This window comes from Colletotrichum destructivum, chromosome 1 (genome assembly GCF_034447905.1).
Source record: "Colletotrichum destructivum chromosome 1, complete sequence".
Classification (NCBI taxonomy): Eukaryota; Fungi; Ascomycota; class Sordariomycetes; order Glomerellales; family Glomerellaceae; genus Colletotrichum; species Colletotrichum destructivum.
In genome coordinates this window covers 5691932-5710815 of record NC_085896.1, presented here as the reverse complement: position 1 = coordinate 5710815, position 18884 = coordinate 5691932, and the positions used below count along the sequence as shown (strand labels likewise).

Sequence of the window (18884 nt, the reverse complement as noted above, 5' to 3'; positions counted from 1 at the left end):
GCCGATGAAACCATGAAGCCGTCTCGGACGTAATGTCATAAGCCGCCTCCGTCTACATAGTTGTAAGGTTCAGTATCAAGAGAACTCCAGTGGAACCCGGTCGGTCCGATTTGGAAGCGCGAACAATCCGGTAGGGTCCAGGCGACGAAAACCTCGCGTGAGACTCACATCTTTCTTGTCCACCAGTTTTATTCCATTTCAGCCGGGTCATATGAGTCTGAAGGAAAGAAGACAGCTGATGTCTCGGATTTGAATCCTCTTGGAGCTGTGTTGCTCGTCATGAAGGGAAGCCTGGAACATTCGTAAGCAGTTGACCAAGGTCCATTAAAAGAGTAACTATGCGCATTAAGGAAAGCATCAGAGTTCGGACTTGAGTCCGGGTCATTCGCAGAGTTGATGCGTACATCCGCTTCCAAACCAAACCACGGAGTACGGGAAAACAACAAATCCCACAACCTTCAACAAAGGGTGGGACAGACTCCGATCTCCTTGGCCGATTTTGGCGGTCCATTTCTCAAATTCTAAAATCCAAAATGTGAGAAAAAATGATGATTCAATGCTGCAAGCCCCTCGCTCTGACGCTGGAGCCCAACTGTCCAAAGGACCGACCCCCTCGATTAGCTCAGAGTTCGTCCCGTCTCTTACCGTGATCCCCCTTCAGAATTGAGAAAACATCTCAGATCTTCCCTTCAGAACTCTCCTCCGCAACAACAGTTCGCCTTTTCATTCCTTCTCTGACACATGCCCGTCGCCGGTTCGGGCCAGCCCAAAGCTTGCGAGAAGCGTTCGCCGTCCGAACCTTCAACCCTCATGACGAATCGCATCGTTTCCAGGACGAAAGGCACGGAGAACCCTCATTGACCCAGGGTCTTTGACATGTGGAATGTCTGTGGGCTTGTTGAATTGTCGAGGTAGTCGCTGAGTAAAGGCCTTGGCAGCGTCTTGGAAACGAGCGTCGAGCCGCGCTCAGTCGGCGCCAAGCTCTCAGCCGCCAGTTCTCAAGCACACTCCGGATCTTGCCCGGATCTTGCATCATTGCCAAACGACCTCGAATCGTACTTTACGATTTCAAATAACCCCGTTTGCCGCTTAGTCACTCACTTCGTCGAAACGAATGGGCAGCTGTCACGGTCACCTAGCCCCGGCGGGAAGACGGGGTTCCTTGACTGTTCCGAATCGGCCAAGCTGCCACCCGGTCCTCGAAGCACCAGAGAATGGATTGTAAAGTGTGACAAGGGTCATTGAAGCGCCCTCTTGACGCAGACTTTCCCGAGCATCATTTCAGGTCTATGAAACAATAGTCAAGTAATTAATGTTATTGTGGAAAGAAGGCTAAAGTTTCTGGAATGCTTGTCAACACGTCACTTAATGGCCGAGGGGTAAGTCTAGACACATGTTTGCTGACGTGAATAGGAATACCGCTGGCTAGCGGGGCGTGATTAATTTCCATGTCGGATGGGTTCGACTGTACTGGGTCTTTGGAACGTAGGCCAGCCCAACGCAAACATGCCATGTCAGCCTAGACATCTGCGCTCTACGTAGCTCTTATGACGCAAGACAGAGAAATCCGTGATGATGTAGGGGCCAGAGATATCTTCAGCGAGGATAATATCAAGCAACCTCAAGAACGCATCAGTGTCACATGGTTTTGCCTACAACGTGCCAAGTCGAAGTGTTGCAAGACAGCTAGCTGGGAGACTCGGGTGTTATGATTACGGTGACAACGTTGGAGATATTAAGAAAGAAAGAAGGCACTTAGACCTTACAATCATACAACTTGCAAGTCTGGAAGCGTTCAAACATATGAACATCGTGTAAATCTGCCCGGCAAACAAGAACTGCAATTTTCAAAACACCCTTCTCCAGCAACTGTGACTCTGGTTGTTGCGCCTCTCAAAAAAATTGAAACCCGCCATACTTAATCCTAAATTGAGATTGTCTTCCCGGGCACAATGGCACCTCTCGCCCTCCTAGTAACTTTGCTTCCTGTGATTATGGCTTCAGAGCAAGCGGGCGCTGCCGCAAGAGAAGCCCATACCACGCAATGCCAGCGGTGAGAAGACTAGAATACGGCGTCCCAGGCTCGATAATAGTCTGCATCAGGAGTACTCGCCTGCTATGCATCCATGATTTGTTTGTCGAGTCTCAGAAAAACGGCGGCGAAGCACATGGAGGTCAAACAAAGTGATGAAATTCGTGAGACGTGGTAACACCTACTTGCCAGTGTAGTATGACCCCACGCCATTATTAACCAGCTTCCCACGATCTGAGAAAATCAGAGCATGGTCATCATTAAGGGTTTGGTGCAGATGGCATGCAAATCATCTTTACGCTGTGATGGAGTGTCTGTCCTCGCCCCGGAACACGTTGATGCTTCAGAAAGATGCAAACCAGGTTGCAAAGGGACTCAAAGCCAACCAAGGAGCAGATTTGACGAAGGTTAAGCGAATGAACCGATATCCTAAACTTCATATCCCAAACTAGTCCCTAGACCTATCATGCTCTTCATATATGCCCTTGCAGATAGTATGGATGTACATCTTATAAAATTCTTTGTCTTTGCTCTATAGAGATCTACATATCTACTGTGAACGGATTCGGTTGCGTTTGTAAACGCAGACAAGCGTGGGGCTCATACTTTCTTCAGCTCATCGCAGAGACACCAGTTCCGTCAAAACCCGCGCTTGTTTTGGTTTTTGACAGAATGCAAAATATCATAGCCGTGGACGCTCGATCTTCAACTTCTCGTCGAGGAACCTAAACGTCTTCTGGTTTGCCAGGCGCAGGGCGCCCATCTTGGCCTGCAGCGAGCCCTGGCCCGGCGTGGCCGTCATCCACAGCTCCTTGTCCGCCTCGGCCAGGCCCGTCAGCTCGTTGTACACGCGCATCGTGTGGTGGCTCGCCTCGAGGTACAGCGACTGGGCGGCGCCCGAGACCAGCACGGGGCAGCGGACGCGCTCGAGGTAGCCGCCGCCGAGGGAGTAGTGCTTCATCTCCTTCATGATGCGCGCGGGCGACGCGTGGCCGAAGAAGGTGCCGGCCACGCTGATCTCCCAGCGCATCTGGAACGACAGCGCGAGCATGACGCCCACGCAGGCGTCGACCACGCCGTCCGACAGCCAGCCGGCCTCCCAGGCGCCGATGAAGGCGGGCGAGACGTGGGCCGTGGCGAAGTCCCAGAAGGAGTAGAGCGGGTCGAGGGCGACGCAGGCCTTGACGCGCGGGTCGGCGGCGGCGCGGAGGGCGAAGTAGCCGCCGAGGGAGGCGCCGGCGTAGGCGATGCGCGAGGTGTCTAGGTCCAGCTCGGGACGGGAGTCGGCGAGGTCCTCGATGAAGTCGATGACGGCGCCCACGACGACCTCCCAGTCGGGCCGCATCTTGGTGTCGTGCCGCCGGAGCGTGATGCCCTGGCCGGGGCCCTCGAAGGTCAGGACCGCGTAGCCCAGGTCCGGGCCGGCGGACGGGTGCATGTAGAAGAGCTCCTCCTGCAAGGCGTCGGCGCCCCCGCCGCTGATGAGGATGGGGATCTTGCCGGGCAGCCGGCGGTCCGGGGGCGGGAGGTAGAGATGGGCCGGGAGCGACTTGCAGGTGCCGTCCTGATAGGGGATGTCGAGGAAGAGCACGGGACCATCCATGAGAGCGGCGGCCTTCCGGAAGTGAGCCTGGACCTCCTCGACGACGGCCCGCTGTCTCGCACTGGGGCGGTTGGGGCCGTCGCCAGTGAGCATGTAGCCGCTGGCGCGGGTGTAATTGGAGCCGCGCAGGTAGGCGTTGCGCGCCGCGACGCGGTCACCGCTCTTGAAGGCCTCGTCGGCGAGGGCGAGGGCGCGCTCGGCCTGCGTCTTCCAGGCCCGGTTCCAGCTGTCCGGGTTGCCGTCCTTGATCTGGCCGACGGCCTCGAGCACCTCGGCCACGTCGGCGCCGCCGTAGACCGCGGTGCCGAGGATGCGGCAGACTTCAAAATCGAAGAACTGACCCTTGAAGAAGTGATGCATGATTCAGGAGGCAAGGGAGAGAGGGAGGGATGGGTTTGATATCTGAGTCGGTGAATCCAAGTTCAAGGAAGTCCTTGGTTGTGAAGGGAGTGAGAGCTGCAGGTAGGGTAGTAGTAATAGGTTATTACTCGGGGTTCTCGAGTCTTCCGCGACGACAGTATGCATGTGCTCGTCTGTTTCCGCCAAGTTATCATCGAGTGAGTGGTGTTCCATGACTTATTAACAAGCAGCTCACACCTCACACCTCACAGCCACCCCGTCGTAGCTCATCGGCGTTCCGATCTCCGATGCCGCGTAGTGGTGGATGGATGGATGGGGATGGTGGAGTGTGGCCGAAGTTCAAACACCGGAAGGCAAAAGGGATGCCCCCAGTCATGGAACAGGTTGCCGTGCACATTCGGCACCAGTCATTTATCCTCGAAACGTCGATATCTGGTTGGTGGACTACGAAGATACTTTTACATCCCCAAAAGCTAAATATCTAAGACGGACAGACACTACAGTAATACCTACAATACATCACTGTGGCATTGCGCCTCAACAGTCTCTCCTTCAGCCGCGACAGAAACGGCATGAACTCCTGCTCGTAACTCGTTTTGGCTGCCGGATCTCTCTTCACAGTCGTCACAGGATCAACCCATTCACCAACATGACAGACCCGAACCTGATCACCGCCCGCGAATCCCCAGGCGGACCGCCCCCGGGAGTGAGCATGCCCTTCAGGCTTCGATGGTCAAAGACACACCCTCCCGAGGACCCCGCCGTAAGCTTTGCGGGCAAGACGGTGCTCGTGACAGGGGCCAACACGGGACTGGGGTTCGAAGCGGCGGTCAAGTACGCTGCCCTCGGCGCGGACAAGGTTATCCTCGGCGTGCGTTCCGCCAGCAAGGGCGAGGAGGCCAAGAAGCGCATAACGGACCTCACAGGCTGCAGCCCTGATGCCATCACCATCCTGCAGGTCGACCTGGCCGACTTTGGGTCCGTCACGGCTTTTGTTCGCGACCTGGAAAAGGCCACGCCCAGGCTGGACGTGGCCCTGCTCAACGCCGGCCTGGGCAACCCGACGTACGAGAAGTCGTCGGCGGGATGGGAGCTGGCCGTGCAGGTCAACGTCCTCTCCACGGCTCTCATGGCCGTCTTGCTGCTGCCCCTTCTGCGATCCACCGCGGCGGCTACCGCGGGGGGATCGGCGCCGCATCTGACCTTTGTCAACAGCCACGGGCACAGCATGGTCCCCAAGGATTCCCCCCTCGTCGACGGTAGCCTGTTCAAGACGGCCAACGACGAAGAGACCTGGGAGACGAATAAGAGCTACTCGCTCGTAAAGCTGTTGGGCATGGCCGTCATGCAGGCTATCGCGCGCATGACCATCGGCGAGAAACAACAACAGCCGCAGATCATTGTGAACGCCGTCTGTCCCGACCTCTGCAAGACCGATCTGGGTCGCAAGTGGGCAGGCTTCATGTCCAACGTCGGCAAGGCCATCTTTTACGCTCTGTTTGCCCGCACTGCCGAGCAGGGCGCGCGGTCCTTGGTCAGCGCAACGGCTCTGGGGCCAGAGAGCCACGGCCGCTTCTGGCACCACGATATCCTATATCCGTAAGTATCGGGGGGGGGTTCTCCGAATCCAAGCCCGATTTAGTGCAATTTTGCTGATGTGTTCTTATTCTTTGACGGTTCAGATTCGGTGAGCTCGCCCAAGACGAGGCTCTGATGCACAAGACATGGAACGAGATTGTAGAAGCAATTGCCCAAGACCAGCCTGACATACTGAGGATGCTGGATAACCCGAAATGATGTAGATGGAAATTTATAAATCGGAGAGAGGAGCTGGTTTCTTGGTCTATCGGCATTCTATCTACTTGGCAGGTAAACACGTTCACACAGCGAGAGATCTATAGTCATAAACTAGGCGTGCCTGGACCTTTTCATCCCCCTTGGTGGTGGTGCAGTATTTGCAGAAGCGTCTCTCTCCATTCACCTTCTCGAACCCCCACAGCGCCGTCGTTTTCCACCCGGTGTTGACTCCCTCCGTGAACTCCTTGATTCCCACCCGCTCGTCCGTGGGACTGGGCTGCTCGATCTCGTGGCCCATCAAGTCCTCCCCGCTGACCTCAGCCTTGGGGACGTACTTAGCCCGCATCGACATGGCGCCAAAGATCGGCACCTTGTCGTGCCTGGTTTCCCCGTCGAGGATGTAGCTGTTGGCCGTGTCGAAGCCACCGGGCCTCACGGTCTGGTTGATGTCGATGACGGTCGCGGGGCGCTCCGGGGGTGCCGGGTCTTTCTGGTCCATCTTGAGTTCAAGGGAAGCGTAGGAGATGACCTTGCGGACGATCCACGGGATGTTTTGCTGCCAATGTATTATTAGCCCCAAGATCACGCATCGGTGCGGATGTACCACAACTCCAAGGCACAGCACGACAGCACGCCTCGACACTTACCAACATAAAGGTTGGGCCCAGGTCATCCGACTCTATCGGGTTCAACGACCAGATACCCGTCATGTTCAAGATGCTGGCTTCGTCTGGGGCGGCCATACTGTCGAGATTTCACGGTTCACCACTGCGCAGGATGGAGAGCGCGGGACTGTCTGGGGGAAGGATTGTGTCTGCTCGACCGACATCTCTTTGGGCTCGGCGATGCAACCGCCCCTGGCCATCTTTATCGTGCAGATCCAGGTTCGGCGATGCGTTACACGAGTCGTTCTCGGAGTCGGAGCCGGTGAGCAGCACAAACAGACTCGCCATCTCACCTCTACAGGTACGAACGACGGGGGGACAGGGAGGCAAGGGGTATTCAACATGTGGAGCGTCCCCAAACATCGGCCTCACATCGCCGAGACCTCTTCCGATACCCTGCCGGGATGGTCCCGAGCCTCCAATAACCCCCCGAAATGCCACATCCGCAAGGCCGGGACCAAGAGAATTCCTGTACAGTCACATACATGACACTCTGGTTAGAAATCCAAACAAACACAACGCGCTTGTAAGGTTCACTAACAACACAGGAGGAGCGGTAGTAAATCGTCGTTGCAACACCATGATCACCCCGGCCGAGATTCTAGAGCATTACCAAGTTATACGGCAGACATTTGCGCCGCTACGCCTATCGCGATGGCAGCTCATGCGGCTCCTCGCGTCACAGCTCTGGAGAGAGGCCTCTCCCGTCGCCAAGACCGTTGGTGTCGCCGCCGCTCTGCTTCTGTTGGCGTCCATCGTCGCTTGGATGACCCGTCCGCCGTCTCTGCGGCGGCTGGGCATCCCGCCCGCGATCAAGTCCAAGTCTGGCAGGTTGGACTTCAAGGAGGTTCTAGAAGACACGGCAAGAATGGTAAGTCAATCTCGTCCGGCCATTACACGCGGCTTCGCTGCTTGTGCCTTGTTTGTAACTGACTTCCTCCCTTTTCTTTTTCCCTCGCAGCGCCCAGACACCCCGTTCTATCTCAACGCATTCGGCATCGAATACGTCGTTATGCCGTCCAAATGCTTTGACGAGGTCAAGCGGCTCCCGGAAAAGAACGCCTCGGGCTTTGCGTATTTCTATCAAGTGTTTCATGGGGCGTGGACAGGCGCCGGCGTGCAAACACCGGAACTCGGCAAGTATGTCAAATCAAAACAACCCGTCCCGGTCTTCCCGCCTGTTGTTCGATGGCCAGGATCGAGAGTAGATGGACTAACGAGAACGTAAACGAAAAAAAAGGACCATCGCCGTGGAACTCACCCGCGCCATACCGTCCCTGGTACAATGGAGACAGCAAGACTGCGCAGCGGCCTTCAACATGGCCGTCGGTGCGTGCCCGGACTGGCGCGAGATCAAACTGTACTCCACGATGCAGGACATGGTCGCCTCCGTCAACGCCAGCGCCATCGTCGGAAGGGAGATGGGTACGGACCAGAAATGGATTCGCGCAGTCGACCGGATGCCCATGGGCGTGGCTATCCCCACCATCATCCTGGGCTACCTGCCAGCCTTTCTCCGGCCCATAACCAAGCCCTTCCTCTTCCTCCCGCTTAAGCTGATACGATGGAAGATCAAGCGCATGCTGCGGCCAGTTCTCGAGAGGGACATCCGCGAGTATGAACGCAGCACTGACAAGAAGGATCTGCTCGGCCCCAAGGAGCAGGGCAAGGTGCAGCTTACCGGCTGGTTGCTGGCGCGGTACAAGGGCAAGATGGACTTTGACGCCCTCGTCCAAGACTACATCACTCTCTCGTTCGAGTCCACGCCTTCGACGGCATCGACTCTCTTCTTCCTCGTATGCGAACTGGCCGCCGACCCAACGCTCCAGGACATGTTGCGCCAGGAGCTTCGGGAACAGACCGAGGACGGCCGTCTGCCCCAGACACACCTCAACGAGCTGCGCAAGATGGACAGCGTTATGCGGGAGTCTGCCCGCGTCAACCCGTTCAGTTACCGTGAGTTACATCTGCAGTTCCTCCTAGATTTTTAACTTCCGTTTTCTAGGCGGCAAAGTTGGCTAACGCGAACTCTCAAGTCGTACTCTACCGCAAGCTCCAGGTACCTACGAAACTTTCCCTGGGCCCCGAGCTGCCTGCTGGCACCAACATCTGCGTGGACGCTCACCACATCAACAACTCGCCGACCCTGTGGGACCGCCCGGACGTGTTCGACGGCCTCCGACACTACAGGGCGCGCCAGACGCCGCAGAACGAGAACCGGTTCAAGTTCGCCAACCTGGGGTCCGACGCGCCGGGCTGGGGCGACGGGCTCCAGGCGTGTCCCGGGCGCATGTTCGCCGACAACACCATCAAAATCATCCTGACGCACCTGCTGCTGCACTATGACGTGAGGCTAAGACCCGGGGAGGCGAAGCCCAAGAAGGGGGCCATGCCGAACGGTTCCATCATGCCGGATTTGGGAGCCAGGATTCTGTTTCGTTCCAGACCGGCGGCTCCCTGGATGGCCCCCAACGAGAAACGTGTCTAGCGCAGGAGCGGAAATGTTTGCGCTCCACAACACTCAAGTCATGGTTCGGTCCCAGCTCCTGAAGTCTGTTTAGTAACAGACAAGGTTTACGGCTCCAGGCAGTATCCTGGAGGAGTCCATGACTTATACAACGTATGCATGGTAGGTAGCGACTAAGTAGGGAGGGCACTGCTCGGCTTAACATGGTATAAAGATGGTAGAGTTTCAAAGTTTGTATTGTTAGAACCTTCAACGACTGACATTTCCGATTATTCCTTTAAGAGTGTTTGAGACTAGCCGGCAGTTGTGCACAAACGGATAAACGGCATTTTGTGCCTCGCAATAGTAACCCCCCAACCCCTCAACGATTTCTTTAAGCCGTAGGGAATCTCCTTGATGAATAAACCGAGTACGAGGCATCCGGACCGGAAGTCGTTGATGGTGATCTTTGAATAAGTTCGCTCGAGCTTTGACATCTGCTGTAAATATCGCAATGAGGAAGCTTGCTGAAGTCGGCTAGAGGTCAGGCTTGGTTTTTGTATCTCTACTGTGTGCTGGCTGGGCTGGGCTGGGCTGGCTGGGCTAAATCTTGGACAACACTCCGGTATCATTATAGGTGCTCCTCTTGAAGCACTACTACTTTTGCTATGGCAAACAAACGTTAAAGTCTCGCCTAAAGGGATCACGCAAGGGTGGGCTGACTAGGCCTATCCTTGTCAGTTCGGGTTCACAATCCCGTCCGTGGAGAAAACCGAAACCGAATGTATGTATGGATGGCCGGATGGACCGACTGCTCTATCAGTAAAGTGAGTTCAGCGCGACTAAACCTTCACATACTACCTGATGCGCGGGAAGACGGGTTGCCTGCAACCACAATAGTAGCAACACTGAATCTTTTCCACAGGGGAACAGACATCTAGCAACCTACTTGAGATGTAGAGGAGGGGTGGGAAGTGTTGATGACTTTGGAGGCATTAGCTGGATCTTGAATGACAAGCTTTGCCAAAGTTCCAGTTCTGATGATGATGATAAAGTGGTACCTGTACCATGATTCTGGTCTAGCGTGACATAACTAGAGTTCCTGGCTGACGTTGTCCAGATTCTGGAGCCTGCTGGAGTCTTTCTCATGTTGTCGAGCACGCCCTGACTCTTGTCAGTCCAGAATCAGTCACAAGTAACAGACCATTCCCTGCGCTACCACCCTGCTCTTTCGGCGTTCCACTGACAAATCTTGGCGAGCAGCGGGGCCGAATTGGTACAACAACGCCCGACTCAGGGCCAGCCCGACGCCGAATTCTCTGGAGCACGCCTTCGACAAGGATTGACGCAGGGGTCTAAAGTGGTTATAACTGTCCATCTTGAGCGGACAGATACGGTGTGACATTGGTCAATGGAGATAATCAATTCAATTGTTGAAGCCCATTATCAACATGTCAAGATTCTTGCAGTACGGTTGTGCTCTGCTCGCGTTTGGTGTCTGCTGGTTAATCCAGAGGCGCCTAAGCCGACGCCGCTACGACTTGGATAAGTTGCCGTTTGTCAGGTTTGAAGAAAACGACACACCAGAGAGATATGTGGCAGACTCCAAGAGCCTTCTACACAGCGGCTACGTCCAAGTAAGCACTCATGGGTTATCTCGTTCGCCCCGCACAGAACGGGTCGTGAGCGTCCCAACCATTTCCTGACGACTATGCTCAGTACCTCAAACATGGCGTCCCCTTCCGTATGAGAAACCCTGTGGATCCAGATCACCCACAGGTCATACTCCCCTTCAAGTATCTCAATGAGGTCAAGATGGCGCCGGAGAGCGTGATGAGCTTTCAGCGTTTTTCGAGGCAGGCGTTCCTACTGGATTACATCAATGCGCCCAAGCCGACAGCCATGGCTCCTCACATAGTCCGAGGAGATCTCAACAAGCACCTGGGTAATTACTATATCCGTCTCAACCAACTTATTCGACATGGGACTTGACATGCCCTTGGCGAAGAGCCGAGCAAGCTTGCTAACCACGAGAGTAGGCACCTTGACGGGGCAAATGGGGGTGCTTGCCAGGCAGTCTATTTACGAGGGCATGCCAAAGTGCAATGGTACGTGAATTGGGTTTTCTGTGGGTGATTGCTCTGTGGCTTACTCGAGATGGCGGCTAGACTGGACCCCCTTCCAGCCATACTTTCTTTTTGCACACACTGTCGCACGCGTGACATCAATGGCACTCGCAAGTCCCGAGCTGTCCGCAAATGAGGAGTGGAGGAACATCATGGTAACCTCCACGATCACTCTGATGCAGACCGCGCAAGAGGTGCGAAGGAAATACCCTCGCCATTGGCGGTGGGTTGTCCCGTGGGTCGAACCAGGCGCCAAGAGGATCTACCAGATCCGTAAGAGATGCGCCGAGCTTCTCGCGCCCAGCTACCAGAACAGATTAGCCCGGATGGCCTCTAACGAGAAACCCCTCGTAGACGGCATTCAGTGGCTAATGAGCACAGTCCCGGATGGAAAAAAAGGGCTGCTCGAGATAGCAGACGAGCAGCTCTTCCTGAGCATAGCGTCCATCCATTCAAGCTCCGCATCCACGCTGTCCTTTGTCTATGACCTTATGGAGAGACCTGAGTTAATGGACGAGATCCTGCAGGAGATCCGTTCGGTTCGCGGTGCGAAGAACGGCTCGTCCGAATGGACCAAGCGGGACCTGGACCAACTGGTCAAGCTGGACAGCTTCATGAAGGAGAGCCAACGCTACTACCCTGTTGGTCTCGGTACGTTGAAACGGCATACCCCAGTCCTTTCGGTACATCGGAATCCGGTAGGGGCACAACTGACTCAATGGACACACAGTGACCGTGCAGCGCTCGAATCCACGGCCGTACACCTTCTCGGACGGCCTGACGATCCCGGCGAACACGCAGTGCTGCTTCCTCAACCACGAGCTAAACCACGATCCTGATGTGTACGAGGACCCCGAGACCTTTGACGCCTACCGCTTCCTGCGCCTGCGCGAGTCGGGTGACCCGCACAAGCACCACTTCGCGTATGTGTCGGAGGACTCGATCAACTTCGGCGCCGGCACGTACTCCTGCCCCGGGCGGCACTTTGCGGGCAACGAGATCAAGCTCATACTTTGCGAGCTTCTGTTGGGATATGAGATGAAATGGCCCGAGGGCGGGAGTCGGCCGCCGACCATGTATCGTGACTTCTCGTCCAACCCGGACCCTGGGGTGGACATTTTGGTCAGAGAGCGGAAGTGCTAGGCAGACAAACCAGGTGCTTCCCGGCGGAAGACATGTCAGGTAGCCAATGCGCTAGCTAGGTAGACGGGTTCTGTTGGTACAGGTAGACAGGGTGTTAGGTAGACAGGGTGCTAGGTAGAGCAAAATGCGAGTGGTGCAGTTCCATGTCCGAGCCGGGGACTTAACAACGTCGCGCAGTGGGTCCGTCCGAGTCTCCGGGGCCGAAGGACGGACCATTCGGCCCCACATCGGCGACACCTCTTCCCCGAACCAGCGTACCACTCCGAAAAGCGTTCGGAGGGAACAGTTCCATGAATGATAGAACCGTGCTTCGACTCGCACACCAAGATTGTGTCCATGAATCTCAAATCCCTCTGGCTTATTGTGGTTTTGTCCTTTTTGTTCTCTGCAACTTCGGTGCCTAGCCAAGTACTTTCTTGCCTTGCTTCCATACCCGCGTAAGATTCCATCCCATTCTAACTGCCTTTTACCCGAGTCATGCTTCAACCAATAGTCGCTCTTGCTCTGGGCTTAGCCGGCACGTTCCTCCAGTGTGCTGCTGCTGCTGCCCCATCCGACTCAGACTGGCAAGCATTGCATGATGCCGTGGGCGGGAGACTCTTCACGGCGGAGCCCCTCGCCCGCCCATGTTTCTCCACGTTCAACGGGCAGACTGTGAAGCCGGACGAGAACCGATGCGCCATCGTCGCAGGAGATTACCGGAACGGCAGCATTGGGACGGACTCGTACGCCGGTTTCGTGCACACATACAACGAGGCATGCGCGTCCAACGTCACAGACCAGTGCCTCCCGCCAACAGGGGACTTCACCGCAGGCTCTGTTTCCGGGCAATGCAACCAGGGCACTCTCTCTGAGAGATACATCACCGTGGCCGGCGCCAAGGACGTACAGGCCGCGCTCGGCTTCGCGCGCCGGACAGGCGTGACGCTGTCCGTCAAGGCCACCGGCCACGACTACGCCGGACGCAGCAGCCGGAAAGGCTCCCTGGCACTATGGACCCGCAAGCTCGACAGCCTCGACTACGCGCCGAGCTTCACGCCCCTCGGCAGCTCTGCGCCACCGGTCCAGGCGCTCACCATCGGCGCGGGCGTGAATCTGGGAGAGGTCTACGCCTTCGCCGACCGCCACAACGTGACCTTCGTCGGCGGCTCCTCCGGCACCGTCACGGCGGCCGGCGGCTACACCCTCTTTGGCGGACACGGCGTCCTGACGCCCCTCTACGGCATGGGCGCCGACCGCGTGCTGGAGTTCCGCATCGTCACACCCGATGGCGAGTTTCGCACCGCCAACGAGGCCACGAACCCCGATCTCTTCTGGGCGCTGCGGGGAGGGGGCGGCGCCGCCTTTGGGGTCGTCCTCGACGCCACCTTCAAGGTCGAGCCCGCCATGCCTCTCACGCTATCTCTGATGCGCTTCGACGCTACGGCCACCAACACCGGCCCCTTCCTCTCGCTCCTCATGAACCGCTCCACCGCCTGGGCCGAAGAGGGCTGGGGAGGGCCCATGGACGCGTCGACGCTCGCCCTGCTCACACCAAATCTTGACCTGGACGTCGCCAATCGCTCAATGGAGCCAGTGGCCGCTTACGTCACTGCGCAGGGCGGCAACGTCGTCCTCGAGCGGCACCCCTCCTTTTACTCCTTCTACAGCAAGTATGTGGCGGCTTCAAGCTCGACTGGGGCCGGCACCGCCACCTTCGCCACCTTCCGCGTCCTCCCAAAGCGTCTGCATCGCTCCGACGAAGGGCGTGCGGCCGTGGCGAGCACTTTCCAGGCCATGATGGCTGCCGGCCTTAAGCCTTACGTCTTCCAGACGGCGCCGTCGAGCTACGCGTACGTGCCGGGCTCGAACGCCGTGCATCCGGCGTGGCGTGACAGCTACTGGCTGGTCGGCACCTCGCTCTCTTGGGAATCCAACGGCGCTGGCCTAGAGGAGCGTGTACGTGCTGCGGCCCTGCTGCAGGAGGTGTCGGGCAACCTGACGACGCTGGCGCCGGAAGGCAGCATGTATCCGAACGAGGCTGACCCCTGGACCGAGGACTGGCGGAGGGAGTTCTGGGGCGAGGAGAATTACGAGAAGCTGCTGCAGATCAAGCGCAAGTACGACCCGGATGGGCTGCTTAGCTGCTGGAAGTGCGTCGGGTTCGAAGACAAGGAGATGGAAACGGATCCCGCTTACAGGTGCATGGGGGCGTTTCAGAGCACGAGTAGGCGAACCTTGTAACATGGACAGTCCGGATGGATCCACCAGTCATGTCCCATGTCAAGCAAGTAGATATCGGGTAATGGTATTTTACATGGGCGGGCAATAGAGAAGTCCATAGTTTTGAGGCGTCTATCTCCCTCCCAAACCTTGACGGCTGAATCTGGGGATAACGTATGATTCTACCTATGGAACAGCATGTTTGGAATTGTCCACAACTTCTACCTCTGCCTGACTCGGTGGGGTGAAGCTGATCTACTGTGCTATCACAGCTGGCATACGTCTTCGAAATCTTCCCACACAGAACAAGTTGCATGCGGCATGGGCCAAGGAATCAAGCTCAGAAAAAATCGAACTAGCCTCGCTATGCGTCGCAGTGAGTCTCGGAGTATAGGTCAGCATCAACACACTAACGGAGTAGATGTCGGCGACGTTAAAGTCGGTGTCGGCTTCGGCGCCGGCTCCGAAGGAATCGTTGTAGGTAGCATGCCGGCTTTGTACGTGGACCAACGGGCATGGGTCGGCACATTAGCGACTGGGAAGAGATTTATCGAATCATGAACATCTCCAAAAGATGTGGCATTGAGGTGAGCTGGAGGAGGTGAGCTAGTGGAGGTTGACCTAGCGGAGGTTGACCTAGCGGAGGTTGACCTAGCGGAGTATTTGTTTCAAGTATTTATTGATCGGGTAGTTTTGTTTGCCGGTGAACCCAGTGACTGAGTCAAGAATTGAGTTGAGCTGGACCAACGGCTAGCCGTATAGGTACGAGGTTGGTAGATCTTGTCTATGACATCGTCCCTGCATGATAGACTGAAAAATAGGGTTTGGTCTGATCTTCGTTTGCTTAGTAACATTGGGGAAATAGGTAAACGGGACTCCACACGTTCAGCATTATCTGATTACAGCTTTTGTCCGTCCTGCATGGTGTGACGAGAGAGAGTGACCGCCACAGCCATTCCCTGGTCTGTTTTCTGTCAGGACGGAGTCAGACAGCAGCTCCAAGAAGTAAGAGAGTGGCTGAGATGTGCAAAAGAATGTCCCAAAATGATTGATTCTATTATCTATCCTCAACCAACGCTAGGTCTTCACCGGATCTACGTAGTTGGGCTTGAACAGATAGGATCTCTTGGGAAACTCCAGAGACTCAACAAAAGCAGCGCCAAAGTACTGCTTGAGTCCGATGGGACCGCCGACGGCGGTGGCAGCGAATCCGCTGCCGCCGACGCCCTCCCCGAGGAAATACTCGAAGCCTAGGTTCTTGTTGGTGATGGTGAAACTCCACTGCTTCTTCCGCTTCGGAGACACCAGGACCAGCTCATACCCCGTCGACTTGTCCTTCAGATTGCCCGTCACGTTGCCGTGATACGTCTTCTCCAGGACGGCGTAGTCCTCCGTGTCCGACGGCTCGGACGCCGTTGCCGAGAAGATGTGCTTGCCGTCCTCCCACAGCGCGACGGACGGGCGGCGCACGTCCTTCAGGAGGGCTGACCCGTAGGCGACGTGCGTCAGGGCGTACGGGCCGGCCATGATGCGGACTGCCGAAAAGGTGCTGAGGCAGGTGAACCAGCTGAAGGCCGTCCAGAGCCTCTCGTGCCCGCCCAGGCCGGTGAACTGATACGGCGTGCCCTGGATCTGTACGTCGACGTAGGCCCGTCCGACGGGGATGGGCTCGATCCAGTGGAAGTAGGGGACGGCCTCGGTGGTGGCGTTCTCGCGCGGGAACACGGAGGCGTCAGGGTAGCGCGGCGATGTGACGGATTTGATCAAGGCGCTCCCCTTGACGTCCTCGGCGTCGAAGCCGATGCGCGCCGTGCTCATGTCCTTGGACACCTCGAACGTGTAGCTGTAGTCCTTCGACTTCCAGACGCCGCGAGTGTATGTCGGGCAGGACTCGACGATGGAGTCCGTCGGGTAGTCAACGCGGACAAAGCGGGTGCCGTTTGAATAGGCGAACTCAGCCGACAGACGAAGGTTGCCGGTGCCGAGGATGGCGTAGTTGGGGTCGCGGTAGAAGCCAATAACAAAGGTCAGAGTCCCGTCGTCAGACACGGCGTCAAACTCCCACTGCTCACCCCCCGTCGAGTTAAGGGGCAGCATCTTAGGCGCCTCCGGGTCGTCGAGGGGCGCGGTCGAGAAGTAGACGGGCTCGCGGCCCTTCTCCATCTCGAACATTGTCATATGGCTGACGGAACAGTCACCGCCGCCCAGCACGGCCTGTTGGCCATCGACCGTCCAGTGCTCGTCCCAGTCTGGAGACCATCCTGGATAGTCCCAGCAAGCTGCCAATGGCACAAACGAGGCGAGAAGAAAGAACTGGATATTTTGGGGCATCTTGGGCTGAACCACACGGTGTTGAACGTATTACGACGTTGGAAGAACGATTCAATGACACAATCTGGGGTGCAAGTTTCCTTTGTTTTTTTTTTTCCCCCGTGGAGAATCAAGATAAATCGCAGACATGGTTTGGTCTTTAGGTTGGTGCCGGCGAAAGGGGGCAACAAAATCTCGGGACATTACAAGAACACGTCTCCTCGGAGACGAGCCTGAGGACCTTTTCCGCCACCCCTACCCCCCTTCCCCCTCCACTATTGATATCGGCAGACCGACCTCCGAGTGAGTCCGATCCCGTTGTTTGCTCCACTTTACCCGAAACCATCGGCGGCCCCGCTTTTGTCCGATACCAAAGGCCGAAGCTTGGCTTGGCAGGCCGTGCCTCAACGAGTCAGACTCGTGGCCCCGACGTCGTAGAGACAGAGTGAGAAACAATGTTTGACCTGCAGCATATCAAGTACTCCTTGACTCGTGTAAGACGAACGAGCCTGGTTCCTGTTGCGTGAAGCCCATTCAAGTTCCCCCCCCCGCGTAGGAGGAATCATTCTCTCACTTGTAATCGCTACGCGCTTCCCAGACGACTCATCCCCATCATCCTTAGCTCGCACACCATGGAGACAAAGATCCCCTCGTCGCACACCGCCATCGTTCAGCATGAGGCTGGAACGACCAAGATCACGCCCGGCCTCCCCCTTCCTTTCCTCGCGCAGGGCCAGGTCCTTGTGCGGACCGCGGCCGTGGCGCTGAACCCGTGCGACTTCAAGATGCCCCGGCGCTTCTCCAGCCCAGGCACGTACGCCGGCTGCGACTTTGCGGGTACCGTCGTCTCGCTGACCGAAGAGGTGGCGGAGAACGGCCTGCTCAAGGTCGGTGACCGCGTCTTCGCCGCCGTCATCGGCAACAACCCGCACGACAAGGACTCCGGGGCCTACGGCGAGTATCTAAAGGCTACCGCCGTCTTCACCTGGAAGATCCCGGACTGGATGTCGTTCGAGGAGGCAGCCGGCCTGAGCGGCACCTGCATCGCGACAGCGTGCATGTCGCTGTTCCGGTCATTGAAGCTTCCCGGCACTTTCGAGAAGCCCGCGGCTACTCCTTCGGACGTGCTCATCTGGGGCGGTGCTACTTCGGTGGGAACGACGATGATTCAAATGGTGAAGCTGTGAGTACTGCCGAGAACGTTTGACTATTTGGAGGCAGACGCTGATGGCAGGAACGTGGCCTATGACAGTCTGGGACATCGAGCTATCACGACTTGCTCGCCCAAGAACTTTGAGCTCGTCAAGTCGTATGGCGCCGACGCCGTTTTCGACTATCATTCTCCGACGTGCGCGGCCGACATCAAGGCTCTCACCCGGAACAACCTCAAATACATTGTGGACCCGTTCTCCGACCTGAGGACCATGGCGCTGGCGGACGAGGCCATGGGCCGCGTGGGCGGCAGATACGTGGCGCTGGAGTCGTACCAAGAGGTGGCGTCCGGAGGTAAGGCCAAGCTCATCGAGAGAGAGCTCATCATGGGCCAGATGATCACGGGGAAGGCCATCCCTCTGACCGACGGGTACGGCAAACCGGACGATCCCGAGTTGGGCGTCTGGGGGGTCGAGTGCTACAAGAGCATACAGCGGCTCGTCGACGAACGCAAGCTGAGGCCGCACCCGCTTCGAATTCTCGACGGGGGTTTTGAGGCAGTTCTGGAAGGTTTGGAGATGCTAAAGAGAAAGGAGATATCGGGCGAGAAGATAGTCGTGAGGCTTTAGTCACACGCAGCGAGATTCTCACGGAAGCACTGATGAAATGAAGCGAATTGCCTGTGCCAAAGAGCTAGCAATAGTTCAGATCTAGAATTTGAATTACGCAAAGCGAGGACACAAGCTAAACAAGAGACATTTTGGCCAAAGTATTCATCCCGTGATGTTGAGAGTTGTGGTGGAGTTGAGTCTGTCAGTGAGAAGAACAACATTTTAGTCTGAGATCTCTGTCAACATTGTGAAATTACGTCCCACCGAGACTGGGTGGTCGATCACAGCGTATGCGATGTTTGCAAAATTCTGTATGCAAGAGATTTGGTCCGTTGTGGCCTGGACAACACTTTCATTGTCACCTTTCACAGTTTAGGTTCCTGAACTCTGCTGATTATATATTATCAAAATGTTAACTCTACCTATCAATAGACGAC

General features: G+C 56.5%; 8 protein-coding genes across 8 annotated transcripts; 5 read left to right on the top strand and 3 right to left on the bottom strand.

Annotated features, from left to right (window-relative positions):
* Positions 1–2714: 2714 nt before the first annotated feature.
* On the bottom strand, positions 2715–3995 carry CDEST_01727 (Putative esterase FrsA, alpha/Beta hydrolase; the record flags this gene model as incomplete). The annotated part of the gene is made up of 1 exon (XM_062917886.1): positions 2715–3995. One exon carries the CDS (start codon positions 3993–3995, stop codon positions 2715–2717), a length of 1281 nt encoding a protein of 426 aa, XP_062773937.1.
* A 649-nt stretch (positions 3996–4644) lies between these two features.
* Positions 4645–6197, top strand: CDEST_01726 (Putative short-chain dehydrogenase/reductase SDR, NAD(P)-binding domain superfamily; the record flags this gene model as incomplete). The annotated part of the gene is made up of 2 exons (XM_062917885.1): positions 4645–5594; positions 5678–6197. The coding sequence occupies 2 exons, from the start codon at positions 4645–4647 to the stop codon at positions 5790–5792; spliced, it is 1065 nt and encodes a 354-aa protein (XP_062773936.1). The 3' UTR covers positions 5793–6197.
* CDEST_01725 (uncharacterized protein) lies at positions 5795–6591 on the bottom strand. The gene is made up of 2 exons (XM_062917884.1): positions 6440–6591; positions 5795–6348 (listed from the first exon to the last, which is right to left on the bottom strand). The coding sequence occupies exons 1-2, from the start codon at positions 6533–6535 to the stop codon at positions 5875–5877; spliced, it is 570 nt and encodes a 189-aa protein (XP_062773935.1). The 5' UTR covers positions 6536–6591; the 3' UTR covers positions 5795–5874.
* Positions 6592–7037: 446 nt separating this feature from the next.
* CDEST_01724 (Putative cytochrome P450) lies at positions 7038–8945 on the top strand (the record flags this gene model as incomplete). Its single annotated transcript, XM_062917883.1, has 4 exons — positions 7038–7328; positions 7419–7597; positions 7698–8413; positions 8494–8945. 4 exons carry the CDS (start codon positions 7038–7040, stop codon positions 8943–8945), a joined length of 1638 nt encoding a protein of 545 aa, XP_062773934.1.
* Positions 8946–10316: 1371 nt separating this feature from the next.
* On the top strand, positions 10317–12280 carry CDEST_01723 (Putative cytochrome P450). Its single transcript, XM_062917882.1, has 5 exons — positions 10317–10540; positions 10623–10848; positions 10943–11011; positions 11072–11680; positions 11760–12280. The coding sequence occupies exons 1-5, from the start codon at positions 10355–10357 to the stop codon at positions 12170–12172; spliced, it is 1503 nt and encodes a 500-aa protein (XP_062773933.1). The 5' UTR covers positions 10317–10354; the 3' UTR covers positions 12173–12280.
* A 369-nt stretch (positions 12281–12649) lies between these two features.
* On the top strand, positions 12650–14395 carry CDEST_01722 (Putative berberine/berberine, FAD-binding domain, PCMH-type, FAD-binding, type PCMH, subdomain 2; the record flags this gene model as incomplete). The annotated part of the gene is made up of 1 exon (XM_062917881.1): positions 12650–14395. One exon carries the CDS (start codon positions 12650–12652, stop codon positions 14393–14395), a length of 1746 nt encoding a protein of 581 aa, XP_062773932.1.
* Positions 14396–15451: 1056 nt separating this feature from the next.
* Positions 15452–16796, bottom strand: CDEST_01721 (uncharacterized protein; the record flags this gene model as incomplete). The annotated part of the gene is made up of 1 exon (XM_062917880.1): positions 15452–16796. The coding sequence occupies exon 1, from the start codon at positions 16703–16705 to the stop codon at positions 15452–15454; it is 1254 nt and encodes a 417-aa protein (XP_062773931.1). The 5' UTR covers positions 16706–16796.
* Positions 16797–17316: 520 nt separating this feature from the next.
* On the top strand, positions 17317–18602 carry CDEST_01720 (Putative GroES-like superfamily, alcohol dehydrogenase-like, NAD(P)-binding domain superfamily; the record flags this gene model as incomplete). The annotated part of the gene is made up of 2 exons (XM_062917879.1): positions 17317–17867; positions 17937–18602. The coding sequence occupies 2 exons, from the start codon at positions 17317–17319 to the stop codon at positions 18463–18465; spliced, it is 1080 nt and encodes a 359-aa protein (XP_062773930.1). The 3' UTR covers positions 18466–18602.
* Between the last annotated feature and the right edge of the window lie 282 nt (positions 18603–18884).